This window comes from Apus apus, chromosome 4, assembly GCF_020740795.1.
Source record: "Apus apus isolate bApuApu2 chromosome 4, bApuApu2.pri.cur, whole genome shotgun sequence".
Taxonomy (NCBI): Eukaryota; Metazoa; Chordata; class Aves; order Apodiformes; family Apodidae; genus Apus; species Apus apus.
Genome location: NC_067285.1, coordinates 64,891,936 through 64,911,549, shown reverse-complemented (window position 1 = coordinate 64,911,549; position 19,614 = coordinate 64,891,936). Strand labels below are relative to the sequence as shown.

The 19,614-nt window shown below is 36.7% G+C and overlaps 1 protein-coding gene across 7 annotated transcripts in view; it reads left to right on the top strand.

The window, feature by feature from the left end:
- Positions 1 to 19,614, top strand: part of RAP1GDS1 (Rap1 GTPase-GDP dissociation stimulator 1) — a 103,706-nt gene that overhangs the window by 69,353 nt on the left and 14,739 nt on the right. For 6 of the 7 annotated variants that reach the window (XM_051617648.1, XM_051617642.1, XM_051617643.1 and 3 more), the window contains 3 exons: positions 8,145 to 8,291; positions 16,334 to 16,462; positions 18,818 to 18,943. In XM_051617648.1, coding sequence (XP_051473608.1) covers positions 8,145 to 8,291; positions 16,334 to 16,462; positions 18,818 to 18,943 — 402 coding nt within the window. The remainder of the gene's footprint in view (positions 1 to 8,144; positions 8,292 to 16,333; positions 16,463 to 18,817; positions 18,944 to 19,614) is intronic. The other variant, XM_051617644.1, reaches the window with a different exon arrangement.

Genomic DNA, 19,614 nt, shown 5'->3' with positions numbered 1-19,614 from the left:
TCCTCTGCAGTTGTAGTGCATTGCTGTTGCCTTCCGGTCAAATCGGTGCGTTGCCTTCTGCTAAGGAAGTAAAATATTTCCTAAAACAAAACACTTCATTGTCTTTCTCAGGCTGTATCCTACAACTCTTCAGATACAAGAATATTCTAGAGGTCATCTGCTCCATGCAGGCTGGACAGTAACAAGCAAGAGCCCTCATGCTGCTGCTTGGAGTGACTTTAGAAGGCCAGGCAGGGCAAGGATAGCACTGACCTCAAACCCAAGATTCACCCCAGCTTTTCCTAGATCCTAGAGAGGCATGTTGCTTTCTCACTTCTCTGAATAATTTTATTTCTTCCCAGGGCCTAGCAGGATCTGCAGATATGCTTTATGGGGGGTTTTCTTGGGTTGTTTTCATTTTTTGCTTCTTGGGCTTTTCCAAACCTACTTCAAATTACCGTGAGTTACACACTTTGCTCCTCTGGCTGCTTTGGTGGAAACTGACAACTCCTTCAGCTAGCAATACCACTCTCACACCATACCAGGGCTAATCCTCTTGCCAGGCTCCTTTCTACAGCACCTGTTCTGCACCAGTCTGTGACCATGCCATGTTCAGTTCACACTCTTGTTCTTGGAGAGTCTGAAGCTGAAACACAACATTGCACTCAAGGTCTGCAAGTAAAAATTCTAAATTAGTTGCTGTATGCAGATTTATTCTGTTAATAACATGAGATGCTATAAATGCCTGTTTACCAGTGTAGAAAAACTCCCTGATATTTTACTGTATAATTGGATTCCATGATTTATTTCATGCTGTATGAAATAATAAAGCATAGGCTGGCTTCAGTTCCGACATGCTCTCATAAACCTAGAGTAATTTGTTTGACTGCAATGGAATTACTGAGGAGTTGCAGAGAGTTATAAAATAAACTGAAGAATCTGCTGTAAGCATATTGCATATGGAAGGGAAGGCAGGGGGAAGTGCTACATTCAGTTTTGAGGGCCTTTATCTGAGTTTTATATATCTAGTAGAACTTTTTCATGCTGGTTGGCCTCTTTATTTTAAATAAAATTTAGTAATGAAATTACTTCACTTTAAAACGGAAATGTTCTGGATTCCAAGGATAAGTCACCTACCAATACTGAGAGTAGTATTATTTTATATCTTGTTGTTGATAAAAACATTACTGCTGTTACATTGAAATCTCAGGTCCACTAGTACAATTTGACTGGAAGTGAAGTATTGAAAAGTCTTGACCAGTAAACTCCTCACTGCTCTTTTCTCTAAAATCAGAAACACATGATTTTTCTTGTATGGATCTGACAGAAAAGGAATTTTTAAAAATAAGCAAATTTTATCATAATTAAATTGTGGAGTTGAATCTAGCATGCATTTGACTGCTGCCTCAGCATAATATTAGGGAGATGGCAATACTGTCACTTATTCCCTTCAAACATTCTGCCAAACTCCTGACTCTCTAGACAAAAGAAATCCATACGATATTCATGAGAGAGTTTAGGGTTTGTTGGCATTGATATCCCATGTTCTACACATTGAACATATTATAAGGAGTCTACAAAAAATACCCCTCGTTCTCCATTTGGATACATTTTTAAATTGTGTTTGTTAGAATAAACCAGCTCAACAAGAGGGCCAATGTGCTGCTGCATCAGTTGTCATTGGCCTGGCAACAGTTTTATCCAAAACGATCAATGCTACATATTTGCAGTCCTTGAAGGCACTATTAAAATGCAGTATTCTGTTAATGTTTCTAGTTTAGTGTTTACATACTTACTATTTCAGCAATAGTTTCTAAAAGAATAACATCTGAGACAATACCCTCAATGCAGCTCAAGTTAGGGCTAAGGGTATTTGCCAACAATTTAAGATGAGCTGATTACAAGACTGTTCTGTTTATCTCTGAAGCAAGCATGACTAATTCAAGGTTGTTTTTCCTTCTTAAAGGAAAAATTTTCAGGCTATATTGATTAGTTGTAGTCAATAAGCAAATAAAAAAAGCCCCTGTACTTCTAGTGATCAGATCAGATCACTGCTATAATTCCCAAAGGAATTAAATAAAGGGAAAGGAAATATCAGTGCAATATAGACACAGCAATCCCAAAATATATCTTTCAAATTATTAAAATATGAATCTCAAAATACATTATTGCTGAGTCCTGTCCCTTGTAGACAAGTGCACAAAAGACACGGAAAAAGCAGCAAATAATAACAGCGCTGTATAATTACATGAAGCTTACTTTCCTTGAAAAAAATTAATGCTGGTTTGTGTTCTATAACAGCGTTGCAGTCAAAGAGTTGACAGGGTCAAGAATCTAGTGATTTAAAAGACACAAACAGATTGGAGATAAAAAGTAGGGTCAAGTGTTAAAACTGAATGACAGCATTGCATTAAAAGTTTTGTCTTTACAGGGTTCAGATAGGAAAAACTCCCAGTTTATATAAGTGCCAATGTTTTTCCTAATGTCTACATAGATAATAGTTTACAGCAGCTAAGGGTTTTCCCCTGTTTTTTGAATGTTTTCTCTTTCTATTTGCTTAATAAAAAGAGAGGAAACACGTAAGCAGAACCTTTCTTCCTTTGGAGTTCTACTCCTGCTCTTTTTTTCCCCCCACATGTGGTCATAATTTTTTGTATGTCATATCATAATTTCGTCTGCACCAGACAGTTTGATATCACAGCAAATTATTACTTCAGGTGAAAGAATAAGCAGCAGCAGCAGCAAACAAATGTCTCAGTACAAAAACCATTGAGGACCTAATTAAAAAAACAGATTAAAATTAAAATAGAACTTGCAGAAATATCTCTTCACCTCCTGCCCCCCACCTTTCACTGCTATAAGTTACTTCATCTTTTAAAAAAATAATAAAAACAAATGTTATCCATAATGAGCTAGTCTAGCCTAAGCAATATTTTGGGCAAAAAGAATGCAGGATTTGAGCTAAGTGCAATAAAGATGAATCATGTAAACTATAATGACAGTATGTCACTTAAGTGATTTGATTATTACATCCAATTACAGCATAAAATAATTTTTAAATGAATACTGTATTTTTTTTCATGTCACCAAAAGCTACTATCTTGACAGCTTGGTTTATGCAAATCAGGAACCTTGAACATATAAATCATCCTTTCCCTCACTGAGTTGCACCACTTACATTAATGCAGTTATTTACACCAATAAACTTCTGTAGAACATGAACTGGAGAAAAAAGAATTCAGGTTTCCAGTTGCAAGAAAAAGCCAGAACATTTCAAAGTACAAATCTTAAACTTTAAGGCCAAAAGATCATTTTTAAGAAATGTTGTAAAATAGTTTTCTAGCTGATTGTCTGAGAAATTGGCATATTTTTGAACCTACGTATATAATAAACATTGTAACAACATGGTAACTTGGGATTTCTGGTGCTTTTTAAAGGTTAAATCTATTTTTTTGCATTTTGAGTCTGCAAATCAATACAGGGCCACTACTGAGAAAAATCATTACATATAAAATTCTATTGTGAAACAGCAAATTCACCTTCCATGGTGAAGATACAGCCACAAAGATTTAGCAAAGAGTTGTTTGGCAAGCAGTGGCCCTGTGGACATCATGACAAGAATATATGATATGCAAAGGTAATATGGGGTGTTCATACGTTACGTTTTTTGTGGGAAAAATGGTCAAGCTTTCAAACATTCATTCAGTACATCACTATCCCAAACATAATTTCCTTTGCTTTTACTTTGTCATTATTTAACTAGGTATTATGACATCATCACCAAAATTGTGGACACCTAATTTTTACCAGCCTGTGGGTTTATTAACCATATACACACTGAAATAACAGTGTGCATTGTTGCAGGACCGGCATAGTTTCTGAAGTACAAATTACTTATAAGCTGTAGTTTAAATATTAAAGATGACAAAGAGAAAAGTTTGAAACAATGGAAGAACCAGACAAATACTTTTGAAAACGTAATTAAAAATTGGGTAAAAGATGAGTTCTTAGAACTGCCTGAAACTCTTGTTTTTTTGTTGTGAAGACACAGCTCTATATCCTAATAGAACACTAATAAGAAATGTTTTAGTCCCAATCTGTATGAGAAACATCTGCTTCTTTAATGTCACTTGGATTGGCAGAGCTTAAACTTTATCTTTAAAAAAGGGCCTAGTATGAAAACAAAAAAGCTAATTTAAGGTTTAGATTAAAGAGCACTAGGTAAGCTATTTGCAAAAGTATTTTCTGGTACCTGCCTCTACTATGGCACGTCCTTTTGCCTGATGTAACTATATTTCCAGAAATAATAACCTTACAGTGCTGACATAAAAGTATTAGTGCATGTGTTTTAAAAATAACTCATTGTCTGTATACAGCTTATGCTTTCATTGTTTTAATACTTAAAACTCTCCTTTAATTCTTTTTTCTTGTTAAACTTTCATGGCTTCGTGATTTGTTTTAGGACTTAGCAAGCTGGGGAAGAAAACCCAAGGGAGAAATTATGCAAACACGTCTTGGAAAAAAAACCAAAAAGACCGACCAATCATGTGCATTAAAAACATTTTGGTCTTTGACTTAGGCATCCATTGGAGCAGACATGGCTGAGCCACAGGAAAATTTGGCAAGACTTGGTTCACTGGGGGAATGTGAGCAGAATTGGATAATCCACATTAAAACCCAGTTTTGCATAAAACTCCTGTGAGCACATAGGAAGTTCCATTTAAATATGAGAAAAAAACTTCTTTACGGTGAGGGTGACAGAGCACTGGAACAGGCTGCCCAGGTTGTGGAGTCCTCTTCTCTGGAGATATTCAAGACCTGCCTGGATGCAGTCTTGAGTAATGTGCTCTGGGTGATCTGCTTTATCAGAGGAGTTGGACTGGATGATTTCTAGAGGTCCCTTCCAATTCTCACAATTCTGAGTAATTCAGGATAGAAAAAGAGACTGCACTAATTGTTAGAGATGGTTATGTTGCATTGAGCTGAAGAACACTGTGGAAGTAATAACTCATTCTGTGATAAATCTTACTGTAGGGAAAAAAATCCCTCTGTTCTCTTGGGTTGTTGTCATTCTGGCATCCTTAAACAGTATTACATGTACTTAAAACAAAAAGCCATACAGCAGCATTTGCCTGTGTGAGCTGCAGTGAAGCATTTTTAAAGCAGAAATGTGAATGCTCTCATTAAGCTGTTCAATCACTGATCTCTTAGGAATAGCAAGTGTTTATTTAAAAAGGTCACAGGAAAAAAATTCAACACAGCTTCTGGGAGGCTGGAAGCACATTAAGTGTGGGAGTCCATAGAGCTGCTGAACTGGAAGGTAATACTTGGATTGAGAGCAAGGCATGGCAACATGCTGCGGTCTTGTTTTGTCTGTAAATGATTTGGAGTTTGGTAAGTATTCTTGTGTGCACAATCTGTGTCTCCGCGACCGAGCAGGGAGGAGTGAGTCGGCAATAAGTACATGGAGTGTTCTGAGTCAGAAACGCGCTTTGTGCCTGGGGATGCAACGGGGTGTCATAGCCTGAGCTTGGAGTGGGTAGTCAGGGCCTTCAGAATTTTCCTCCTACATCTGGTACAGGATTCTTTGTGGCCCTGCACTAATGAGCTGAGTTAATCCTTTTGGGCATAAGAAGACAGCACCAGGAGATCCTAATTATAGCACTTGCCCAGGGGTGAGCTCTGGCATGGGAAAGAGGAAGATGCATCAATTAAGGCATCTCTTTTACAAAACTACCAGCCTATGTAGTCACATCTGAAGCTGGCACAGCATTTCACCTAATTGGGAGGGATCCTGAAGTTCATATTATCCTACCTTTTGAGGATACTATAAAGACAGAGACATTTATTGGAGAGAGACTAGTTTCTGGATCTTTCTGCCTTACTCTAGCTGTTTGTACAGCAGAAGCTGATTATCTACCTAATAAAACTACTGTGCAGATAAGAATTTTGTCATGTATTTGAAGTGAGAGACTACTATGTACTTAAAGATGCGGCATTTTTTGATATATAAGTTCTTTGACAAACCAGAGAAAATGGAAGTAAAAGGATACACAAGTTTAATTTTCATTTGTTATAAGGTGTTATCACACAATCATTTTCAGTGGAGTTGTGTCAAACTCCATCCAGGTAAGGAACTTGCCTTGTAATTGTTTGGGTTTTTTTAACCCTTGCTTCCAAACCCTCACCCGACTCTACCTTTATATTATTCTCTGCTTACACATTTTATTTGCAGTGCCATATGAAGACACAGGGACAAGCTTAACATCTGATTATTATCTCAATTTTACTGTGGTTTTACTTTGTTGATTTCAATTGCATTATAGTAATTTGAGGACCACATTCAGTCCATCTGATCCAGAATCAGTGATTTGAGTTCATTTTGCACACTTGCTTTGACTCACAAAACAGGTGAGTCACATACAAAATCATGTATTTGCATAAATTCTGTTATAAAAAATAGGAGAAGAGGACACATGAAACAGAATGCTGGAATATTCCAGCCAAGTCTGGGTTTGATTTGGTAAATGTAAGCACTGATCCTGAATACCTGACTGTGTTGTCTCACTGTATTTTGGTGCAGGACTTTATTTCTTTCAGCATGATGCCTGCATTTATCACTGCATCAAAGATGTGAGAGATTTACTTATTTTATAGCTCTCCAGTTCTTATAATCCTTTCTTGACACAGAATCTTATCTTGAATTTGTTAAGCTGTAAACATATTCCAGTTTGCCAGTTTTCAAAATGGAATATACATACCTGGAATAAAATGCAGTCCCATGATGTCCTGATCATGTCCATGGTGGAGACAGCCATGACAGTGACATTTTCCCTCTGTTGTATCTCAGATATTCTGAAAAATACTTATTACTTCGATAATAAGCTTAATTTATTATTTACCACCAAATTTATTATTTACCCTTCCTCCTTCAGTTCCACTCAGCAAATTATCTGAAGTCCTTATATATACATATATCCCTCATATGTATGTATATTTATGAATATATATAGTGTAGGTGTATATACAATGCTTACAGTATTATATATATTTTAACATATAGTATGTAAGGGGTATATACATCTCCAAAATAGTATTAACAAGAAATGAAAGATTTAGAAACTTCTTTTTGCAGAGCTCTGGAACACTTTATAGTAGAACATCATATAAATGTGGACAGCCTTGGTTTTCATACTGCAGAATGCATTGCAGAATAAGGGGAGAGAGGAGTGAGGACAGGGTAGTGAATATCAAGGGAAAGAGGACATCTGCTTTGGGGCCATTAAGAAATTGAGGAGAGGGGGGTTTGGGTGTGTTTTTTTATTATTGTTTTGCAAAACTGTTGCTTTTGTGATTTTCACTCCAAAGGTTTTGTTTGCATTTAGATTTTCCAACTGTAACTCACTTAAAAATCTCTCCTTTTGGAAGCCCTGGAATTCAGGTTATATATAGACACTTGTCTGTTGCCGTTTCCTGCTGGGAAAGGAAGCAGCATTGTCAATTACTGTAATAGAAGGCCAATTTTTCCTTTATTCCTACACTGATAAATCAAATCTGATTTGTTATACAGAAGAGAGTTCTGTACAAAGATTATGGTGTGTTATTTACAAAACCTCAGAACTTCAGTCTATCATAGATGCAGAATGAGGTTTGGTTTTTTTAGCCATGAAAAAATCTGACAGTGGTATTAAAGTACAGAACATGCTGTGTGGCAGAGTGACAGCATAAACAGAGTTTGTGACTGGAAACTAATACCTCTGTCTGCTGTGTCTATTTTATTCCCCATTTTGTTTTTAAGTAATAACAACAAGAGTGATTTACCTGGTCCAGGGTATATGAACTAGGTTTGGAAACTCCCTCTGACAAAACCCAGCGTATCTTCAGAATATTATTTATCGGGTCCACAGGCTGTGCTTCAAACACTGAACTTCTTTACAGGGTGTTAGTGCCAGGTGGTTAATCCCTTTTGTTGTAGGTGTTTTAACTTTCCTAGCTCTGTTACACTACAAGCCAGCCCTCAAGCATCTCTCTAGATGAATTTGACAACACTGGAGGAATGACTTCACTCTGTTTAGAAGCTTCATTTTGTATGATTACTGTTATGTTTGGGACTCTATGGTCGGTTTTGGTTTCATTTTTTTTTAATGTAACTCTTTGTTTTACAGATGAGGGCAGGAACGCAGTTGACCATGCAGGTGGTGCACATATTGTAGTAGACCATATAAGGTCACTGTGCAGTAAAACAGATCCAGCCAGTGAGAAGCTCTTGACTGTCTTTTGTGGCATGCTGATGAACTATAGCAATGAGAATGGTAAACAACACAAAAAATTTGCTTTATGTCTAGCAGGAGAACAACCCCATCAAAAAAAAGAAAAAAAAATATTTTAAAGTCAATTGTAGGCTTACATTGTAGATGCTAAGTTATTCTGAAAAGGTCAAGTTCCCTGATTCACATATATAATTTTCTGTTTTAGTAAAATTATGTACCCAAAACCACTAGATATCTTTCTGATGCAATTCCATAACACACATCTTATAAAGTTTTAAAATCAACATATGGAATTTACTTCTTTGTCCAAAAGCAGTACATGGAGATGTATCATACACCTTAGGGAAAAAAAATATTTACAGAAGTAAACTAAAAGGCTACAAAAAGTCCTCCCTTTTTCATTTAGTATCAAACAACACCATAAGACTAGTTTGCTGCAGGCATGCAGTGTTGCCTTTCTAATGATTCAGGGGTTTGTATGCCAAACAGCTTTCCTCACTCATTTTTCTCCCAGTGAAATGTATATAAAACCAGGTGTTATTTCTTCTAAGATAGATGAGGAGTAATTTATGTGTATGTTCAACACAGTTCTGTGTCTACAAATTAGAAGTTTAAAAATAAAACTGAGATGTTTAGGGGTGGGGACAAAAACACAGGGTAGTACCTTAAATGATAAATCCTTAACCAGTGAGGGTAAGAAAATTGTGTTCTACACTAGTTGTACAAACATACTGATATATTAGTACCTAGCTGGCTTCTACCTGCAAGCGTGGTAATGTGCCCAAGCATATTGTGCAGCGTTCACACATTTCCAAGTTTTCCAAATTTGGAATCTAAGAAAATTGGGATAAATAAGGAAAGGTAAATAGAGGCTGTTTTCCTGAGTTCTAATGACATAGATTGCTAATGTAGTTAGCTGATCATGTTGTTTCCTCAGTCATGCCCATTGCCTGAATTGTAGTGTTTTATCATAGGAAGAAATAGGTTTTTTATTAGCTGCTCACCATTGCCTTAATGTCATCACTTGCTGTAAGTAATTTTGAACTTATGTCCCTGAAACTCTTCTACTTTTCAGGATGGGCCATAGTTAACTTTTTTTTTAACCTTTACTATAGAGATTTTTAATCTGCTTTATCATTTCTTCTAGCATAGTTTCCTTGTGTGTTTTTGGTGCTATCTCTCTGAAGCTTTCAGCTCTTAGTGTTACTTATCTGTCTCCAAATATCACTGTTGTATGTGTCTCATCTCTTTCTCTTGTTCTTACATTCTTTTTGTCCTTTTTTCTAGTGTCATCTAAGAATACTCGCTTACAGTACTTCTTCATTATTCTCCAAATTGCAACTTTCTATTTCCTTTATTTCATATATTGTTCAGGAATTGTTTTGCTTGATGTCTGCATGAGTGTCACATTTTATTGTATTTCAGTATTAACTCCATATTTTCTTTATTTGTTAAAATATTTGGAGCAAATAGATATTCTCACTTCTAAGCTACCAGACTCCTCTAGATTAATTAAGACTAATGAGCATCCAGTGTATTTGGTAGCTCAGGACTACGGAGTCCAAAAAACTCTGTGTAGAGATACTGTATAAGTTTTGCTTCAGTGACCAAGCTCCTAGCAGATCTTCCCTAAGAAAACTAATTATGAGATAAATCTCCCAAACAAGCAGCTTCTGAGCAGTTTAACTGTTAGGAACATTGAATAAATGACTCATTCCATCTAGTAAGATAGCTTATTCTGATGCAATCAATAAAGCAGTTGTGTAGTTCTGTGACAACTAGGATCATTCACTAGCTGCTCTTTACTCTGCTAAATTACATTTTTCATCTCATACTAACTAATGAACTTACACAAGATTCCCAGGAGCCACTGAGGCAGTCTCAGAAGTGAGATATGCTGCTCGCAGATGTCCTACAACCGCATCAGGGAGGAATGCTGGGGGTTTGCCACACCCTCACCTTACCCCACATACTTGGTAATCTCCACAAGAAAGGACCTTTTTGTAGGGAACCACCTCCTGTTTGGCCCAGCACCCACAGACATGCTGTGTAAGACCTGTGTCCTGCAGTTCTTTCGTGAATTTGCTCACCAGCTGGGACAACCACTGAATTAAAACCCAAATAACCTGCCAAATCAATGTATGTTTTTAAAAAATAATGAGTAGAGGATTAAATTTTTCAAAGAAAACTCAGTGATTGTACCTGCAGCATGTGAATGGAGAGATGGGTTGTTGACCTGTCTTGCCAGTTTTAAGAGTCACAAGTACAATTGGACCATAGCTGAGAACCATCATAAATTTTCAGGACAACTGTCCATGTCAAGTATGAGCCCAAGACAACTACTTACTTCCACACTTACAGAATCAGGTGAATAGTGTTCAGAGTAAATGCAGTTCTTTGCTGACCTGTTAAACAGGAAAACTCAGATTGCCCTGACAGTTAATAGTGCTCCTAGATTAACAGAAACCATTATCAGGGTTTACTCTCAAAGGATTGATCCCATGTTACTTAAAGTAAACACTGCATTGGTTTGCTGAAGGATGAGGAGTATGGGATTGCAGCCTAGAGTCCCAGATTGCTTCATCTGTAGTTATGGAAACAAACTGGACAAAAATAAAAGAAAAATTAGTAGAAGAAGGTGTTTCAGTCTTTGAAATAGCACCTCTGCCTTTTTTCTTGCTTCTGTAATCTTTTCTGTTGACCATACTGTGTTAAAAAATTACAGGTGGGGACTTTGAAGGTTTCTTTACTGCTTTTAATGACTTGCACTCTTTTAAGTTTCACTAGCTATCCAGGTAGGGAAGATTCCAGCACATTTGGTTCTTAGTTGCATCTAATAATCTGTGAACCTTTAAATTTTCTTAGCATTTTCTGAACAAAGAGTATACAAATTGTTTTCTTTTATTCTACACAGTTCATTATTCCCAGTCAACTAATTGCCCTTTTTTTCCAATAGCTATTACTCTGTTCTTAATAGCTATCAACTACATTATTTTTTTAACATGTGACACTCATTCTTGAGTACTTTTAAGTTTTTGAATTAGCATAGGGAATTATTACTCATGAGGTTGTTGAGGTTGTTGTTTTTTATTTAAAAAAAAGGCAACCAAAGAGCATCTATGAGTAATATTTTACTTTCCTAAAGAGAGCAAATTAATTGGGCATTCTTGTATCTTGTCCTGATTCTGGACACTCAGCTTGCAGTTTTAACTCCATTCATAACACTGTTGTCTAAGATTTAAAACTAAGATTTCCTTTACAAGGTTCTTGTGCCACCTTCTTGTGTTCAGGAATTATTTTTACCTGCTGTCTCTCAATTCTTCCTGTGCCTCCTTGGTATCTTACCATTTCATTAGTTGCTACAACATTAACAAACTTGGCTTTGGCATCTCTTGTAGTTCACTGCAACTTAAAACAAAAGTGTAGATTTTTAATTGCACTGCTAGAAATCAGGGGAGGTTTTTTTCTGATGGAACACATCCCTTTGTCTTCAGCCCAGATTATCTTGACCCCCTCTGTGATAATCATATTTTACTACCCAAATTCAATCAGAAACTCATCCCTGCTTTCCCTTATTAGTTCTTAAAATGCAAAGTTGCAGGTATGGCTAGGAGTGAAACATGTCACACCTTTGTTAATGTTTTTGCTTAGAGCTTAAGCCCAAACTAAGCAAACCTTGACAAAAGCCTATAGTAATTCTTTTTTTGTCAAGCTATGCCAACTTGATTTGAGGTCCCACTCCACACCCCATGCTTCAAGCAGCTGTTTTGGCACCTTTCAGTGGGTTCTGTGTGTTGTTGTCCTTTTTTACCCATTCTGAAGACTGTTATCATTGCATATAGTCTGTGTAGCTGTAAATCTGCTTAAGAGCTATAGGAGTGAAAAACTAATAACTAATCTAATAAAACTAATAATCAGATGTAAACAGTCACATAAAAGAATTAGTGACGTGGTTAGTCTGCAGATCTCATAATCCTGTGAGTCAGGACTACTTACAAGTTAATTGGATCAGTCTGTGTGGTAGCTAATTGTCTCCTGAGATTTATAAAGCGAACCATAAAATCATTCTTAAAGAAATGCAGAAATTATGGAAGAATTAGGCTAGTTGGCTTATTAGATAATCAAATTGGAGATCGAAGTTAATGGGATACAAGATGCATGTGTGAAAGTATACATGTATTTTTATCTGGGTATATATATGTTGATAAAAATAGTCATGTTTATAGATGGCTTCCTCATTTCATATTAAATGCTAGTCTGTCAAGGTTGTCTTTCCTTCAGTGCCTTTGTAAAAATGTAACATTCTGATGTTAAATCACACAACAGCCAAGCTTTTCTTATTCTCATAAAACTCTTAATGACTGGAATGAATGCTAGGGACTGATTAGCACTGTTTACCATCTGCAGACGCTATGTAAATGTACAAGAAATGAAAGGGAGATTTATGGCACCATTGTTCTGGTCTAACAGCAATATTTCAGTAACGCTTCCTTCTGAGACTTATCTTTGCTAATTTTCATGCTCGCCATGGTTTTTGTTTCATTTACATCACAGCTAACGATGTCTAACATGCTTTCAAGATCTAAATATACTTAAATGCAATGTAATCTATAGCATGTAAAAGCAGGTAAAAAGTATGTTTCTTATGAGATTGAGATAATTGATACAGTCACTTATAAGCTATACAATTATTTAACATGGATGCGGGGATTGCAAGCAGGTTTCTCTAAGGTACAAAATGATGCTGAGAATTTGCACAAAACAAATTTGCCTTCAGCATTATAATCTCAGTTCCTGATGAACACAAAACGACTGGTTGTTTTCTGAGATTCTGTCCGAAATCATGAACTAGCCTAAATCAGCATTTTATGCTCAAATACCCCCAATGAAGTTCTCAATTTGGGATATTCTCCCTAGATCTTACTCTTTGGAGTTTCCATGTGTGCCACCGAAGGACATGGAGCCATTGAAATGCAAGTTTTCGGTAGGTAACTGTGCTGGCGCATGTATTGATTGCCTTTTATCTACCTGTATATGCATCTATACAGGATCACTGTCAGTGCTTTTCACCCTGAGAAACAGAGGCATCTTATTAGTGCAACATGTGACAGCAGTGTAAAATCTGGGAGTTTCTTTTGTGGCTTTAAGTCATAAATCCAGAAGAGACTTTCAGGTTTTCATGCTTCCTGCTCACTATGCATAAAGTTCTGCTTAGGAAGCCAATAGAATTACTGTTTCATCATGAGACAGTGTTGCCTGGCTTTCTGGCTTACTTCAATCCTGTGTCAGGCAACTGCTTGTAGGATGGATGCATGTGTTCCCTGAATTTGTCTCCTGCTCCAGTAGGCCCTTAGCACTTCCTGGAAGGAAGGGCTGAGACACACAGTTACTCCAGGTTACCTGGGCTGCTGTCTTTCATAGGACGGCTGGAGACCTGCTCGCAGCCTCTTCAGCTAAGACTGAAACACTTCAATGTTTTGAATTTCTCTCAACTCAGAAGTGCTGTAGGTCTCCATGCCAGTGAGAAGCCTAATGCTTTTCTCTTAAACAACTTCTTAACAGACTTTGCTCTTGTATGTACTCGAGAAACAGCCTCCAATTGCTAACAACAGATGTAAATGACAAGTTCAGAATTTGTGTGGCAAGCCCAGGCTTAAGTATAAACATAGCTGGTAGCTGCTGGCAGCCTTTGATTTTCAAATGTTTTGCCTCTTATGCAGCTTTGTGACTCAGAGGGTTGTCCTGTCTTTGGCAGAGGAGAAAGTTTATCCATTAACTTACTGCAGTTAAAGCTTCAGTATGTCCTGTACTGGTAATTCTTGTAATCCCATTCCTACCACTGTGGACCATTCCTGCGCTCAGGTGCCATCCTTCTACTCCAGGGAAATCAAACTGGTATAGAGTCGGGTATAATACCTGACTTCTGACCCAGCACAATTGTTCTTTCTTGGTATAATTTCTTACTCCTTTTTTTCCTGCTTGGGAATTCTAGAAGCCCTTTAATCAGTGCATTCCATGCTCTCTTGAACAGCAAGAGAGCCTTCTATTTGGCTCTTAAAGATTCCTTTCAAAGATGGATATGGTTTCCATTTTTCCACTTGTCTTCTCCTCTGTTCTTTTTATATATTTTGTATTAAGAAAAGAGACAGCAGAAAAAAAAACAACCCTTCTCAAAAGACTCAAAATAGAGAGTTTATGCCTCTGATGTCAAAACCTTTTGCTAAATAATGTCCATAGAGATTGTCTCTTTGTCCATTACAGTTGGATAAAGTGATTTTAGAGTGACTAAAGGCATAGTCTAGTAACAAAGCAATTTCTTTCCGCATAATTTTCTATGGCATTTGTGGTTTGTGTCTTTGTTCTCCTACTCTCCGTGACTACCAATTTTCCTTCTGAAATTTTAAGTGCCTGCAGGGAACAATCACAAACCAAGGACAAAACCAGATTATTTACCAGTAACTTGAGTTCTCCTACATGAGCATTTTCTCCACAGAACCATTCCAGCTCCCCCCTCCCCAGTTTTCCTATTTAGAGACAGATTTTTACAGTAGTTTGGAATAAAGTGGGAGGGTGTAGTAGTGACTCATACATCTGCTGGAGGTAAAATGGCATTCAATGCATGCGCTAGTGCAATTTGTACTTACCTGAAATTTGACAACTTTAACAGCTCTTTGATGTCTGACGTGGTGTTCTCAAATTTCTCGACCACGAATCTGTGGAAGAGGTAACCCCTCCCCCCCAAAAATGAAATTCAGTTACTGGTAAGTAATACCGTTTTATTAAAGATGTCAAGCCATAAGGATTCCTGCTTATCCTCAATAACCTGTAATAACCATGCCATTTACTTATTTAGTGTGCCAAATTGATAATTCTTGAAGAAATATTCTACACTGAATATCAATGAACTAAAACATTCCAGAATCTTTTAATAATATGACAATTTCAAACACGCCTGGCAGAATCTTGAAGGCAAAGTGTTTTCTGAGAGCATGACATTATACTAAGTTTTCTAGACTTAAGAGGTAATATGTTTTTAACTCCTTGCAAAAATCTACAATTTTTATGGCTCTGATTCCACAGATAAAAAAACTCCAACTGATTTCAGTAGCTCAGGATTAATTCCTTAAAAAAAAGTAATTCCTCAGTAGAGCTTGACCCAAAGCTAAATGAAGTAATTCAGTTCTCTTGAATTCACTGGGCTTTGGATTCCTGTCTTTCGAGCCTGTAACATTTAAACATAGTTGAAGTGCTTAGAAAAAAAGGAAAAAAGATGCTTAGGAAAATTACTAAACAACATCTGGTGTGTTCATGTCTGCTTCATTCTGTTCAACTGTGAAACAATGTTTTTCTTCTTTGCTATGTTATAGGTAAAATGTGCAAGAGAAAATATTGTTATAAATAATCCTTTAAAACAATCATGTTTCTGCCTAACCATCAAAGCACCTTTCTATTTGCAGACATCTAGGAGCAGTAACTTTCTTACTTGTAAATACTATAAACTTTCATCCTGTGCAAGAAATTATCAGAATGGCTTCTAAGGACTTTTCTTAAACCTTCCATTTTTTTTTGTCTGTATTAAACTTCCTTTTTTCTCAAGCTCCTCATAATCTACATTGTGACTTCCTGTGTTTATAAAACTTTTCATGTTTATTTCAGTGCCAGTTTATATTCATTCTAATTTTAATTTTCCAGTTTTTATCTTTATTATATAGGAACAAGGTCTCAGATAAATAATTATTTCACTGACAGAGTTTTGTTTGATTTCAGTCAGCTAGTCTCAGAATCAAACCCAACATTAGGAACCTGATAACCACAAAATTATCAGTAGCTGCATAATTCATTTTACCCTATGATCAGATCAGGAGGGAATAGTTCTGGGAATATGTCTCATTATCAGAGGCAAGGGTAATTACGAGTCCCTATCTCAAGTATGGACCTGATCCTAGTGTAGAAGAGTAGAGGAGACAAACATTTTAATGCTGCTTAGCATAGAAGATGCTTTGTGTGAAAGATGCTTTTTTGGTTTAAAGAACAGTACTACAAATAGAAATGCTAACTTGGTGTTGTACTTTCTTTCTATGTAGATACTCTGCAGTCACAGCTTATCAATATGGGTGTTATTCCTACATTAGTGAAATTATTGGGTATTCATTGCCAAAACGCAGCTCTGACGGAGATGTGCCTTGTTGCATTTGGCAATTTAGCAGAACTGGGTAAGTCCACAATATTATCAAATTTATATACAGTTTTCGTAAAGTTCTATCTTAAAACTAACAAAAGCCTTGCACTGATGCTTGTTCCATTTGGTTTTGAACATTCAAAATTTAAAGCAAGCAATTTCTGCTTATTGTGTCCAAAAATCTATAGTTGTGGATTATTTTTCCCTACAGAAACTGAAATGTATTTGAGTTCTTCGTACAAGTTTATATTTTATGTTAACGTTCTTCAGTGCAACAAAGTACATTTTAAATAATCTAAACAGTATTTCCAGAGCACTACTACTTTCTGTGAATTATTTATTAATAATATAAATCATGTATACTGGTGTAGCTCCACAAAATTGTGTCAGGATTAAATTTGGCTCATGGAAATCACTGAATGAAACTGAGACAGGCACAGTTCATAAATCTGCCTATGCAATATTATTTTAGGTGCAGAGTGGTAACATGTTCTAAACACTTGCATGTATAAATCAAGAATACTACTAGGCTGTAAATGTTATTTGTAGCAGGTTTAGTTACAGCTTCATTTAAACTGCAGTTTGTGGTTCTGCTTTGATCCAATGTCTTTGCAAGTGGATTAGTTTACATTGGAATTCCACCAAGTGTACACCAACAGGTTGTTAGGGCCCGTGTTTTATTATCACTCGTGTTTTACATTTCTGTTCTTTTGCAACTTATTCTGCAAAATGTTAGTCTTAGGAGTTTTTTTGCAGTGGACTACAGTTTATCATCCTGTATTTCTAAGATTGACCAATTCAAAATACGAAAAATATACCTGTAATTTTGTACTCTTTTGTGGCCTGAAGCTATTCACAACTGTCTTTTAAGTTCACAGATTTCAAGTCCAGAGAGAATATCGTGTTATCTTGTGTAGTCTGATCACATGCATTAAACCTTTGCTTATAGCAGACAAGACTGCTTAACAACAGAAAAGCAGAGAGTATAATACGAGTCATATACTGGAAATTCTAGTGCTAAAATGCAGCTAAAACCATAAGGACATTAAATGTAATAAATAGTATCTTCACTGAGAATTACAATTTCTTTCCCTCTTTGGAGGGATCCAGCTCCATCCAGCTGAGTAATAAGAACCACAGGAAAGAAGCTTAACAGCAGCTGCTTCCCTTCCTGTTCCCATACACTGAAAAGATGCTTGTTCCTTAAGATTGGCACAAAATGAATTTAGCTTGTAATGCTTTAATCCCCCTTAAGCAATAGCTTAGTCAGTCCCATCATAACTGTAATGTTGCATTTTTGCCTTGTAACTTCAGGGAATTTTATTGTGAGGTTGTCATTTGTCATAACTTGAGAGAACTGCATTGCACAGATCCCTTGAGAAACATTATGTGAAACTCTTATTCTGTGTCCAAGCAGAGAAAACAAACAAACAAACAAAAAATCAAAACAAAACAAACCACACCAATAAAGAGAGTTATGTTTCTGCTTTTAAAAATACTGGAAAGGTCAAAAATTCTCTTAGAATATGCTATGTGGTCATGCATCTTGAGAGAAAACAATAGTGGTATGTGCACAAAAGGGTCTAAAGTCTGTAGTTCATGCTTTTCCCCAGTCCTTGGGGTCAACTTTACATTAAAATAGTCCCTAACCTTCCATTAGAGCAGTAGCAGAGCTGCTGGAAGGTTCTCTAACTACAGATGGCCCTCAGGAGGTGGCAACTGGAGAATGCAGAACACCAGCCCTACCACCTGCATCCCCTGTAATACTGCCAGCAAGGGGGAATAAGATACAGGCAATGGAATAAGAGATGCTTTTGTTGAATCTACATTTGAAGAACTGCTATCTGCTGGCTAGCCTCCTCATAGCAAGCCCATCTGTAAAGCTGGTTTATGCTCTCTGTGCAGTATGGAATGGCCCTGCAAAAGCCATGCACAGATTTGAAAGGAAATGTCACCACTGTGAAACCATGTAAATATTATAGCATTCAGTACAATCCTTCATCTCTCCTTTTGAAAATGCAGTAAATAATCTGACAGTCTTGCTGTTAAGCTCAGGGTAATCAAAGACAATATATATTTTTGTAATGTTACTGTTTCTATAGCTACCTTAACATTCTGTTCAGCAGAAACAGCCCCAACAGCCTTGGTCATAAATTTATATCTTTTTAACAAGCCTTTTAATTTTTAACATAATTAATTCAAGTCACTACATTTCTCTTAAAATGTTAGACATTTTTCATTTAGTGACAAGCACAAGTCTATTGTTCTTGTCTGTGAAGAGCACCATTAGTCATCTTACTGAATAAACCTGGAATTAAAGAGAAAAAATAGTCCTGCCTTTTGATGTGGTTTGTTTACTTGACACTGAGTTTTCCCTTCTGCTTCACAGAGTCAAGTAAAGAGCAGTTTGCCTACACAAACATTGCTGAAGAGCTTGTGAAACTGTTCAAGAAGCAAATAGAGCATGATAAAAAAGAGATGATTTTTGAAGTTCTGGCTCCCCTGGCAGAAAATGGTGAGAACTGGATTTATTTTTTCTTACGCTATTTTTTTATTCATTCCCTTATATGTATTTTTGCATGTCAGTCTCCATTTCAGGGATTAAATGCAGAGTAACTAACTGCCTCATTCAGAAGCTGCTGTGGCTGATCCTTCTGATGATGGTTTCATATAAAGTGAATAGGTCTTAATTGTCTGAGCATATAACAAGAGCCAACAAATTGTTGATGCTAATTCCACCTCTGATTCACTCTGCATATGATTATATTTCCTACAGTAGGAATATCAAAAGCTGCTTTTAAGAGGGCTTTGCAACATTTGTCTGCAAAATGCTGGCTCAAGCATTCATAGCCCATTACAGCACCAGGACATCATTCATTACGTCATTTTTGGGATCGCAGACCCTGTGGCAGTTCCATTTCCCATGGACAAGATTTTTGCGAGAGGCATGTTAATTGCAGAGCTAAGAGCTGGACACTCCCCACTGTGCTGTTTATTGAGAGATGACACAAATTTTTGGTAGCATATATTCTGGTACCTCACAAGACTTGAGTTTCATTCACTCTGCAAGCCAGGGCAGGAAGTGATGTGTGCCCAGTCACCTCTCTGGGACATTCCTCCCAAAGGAATTCTGGGTGGTTTTTACAATCTACCATCTGCCCTCAAAGAAAGGAAGAAGTGAGCTAA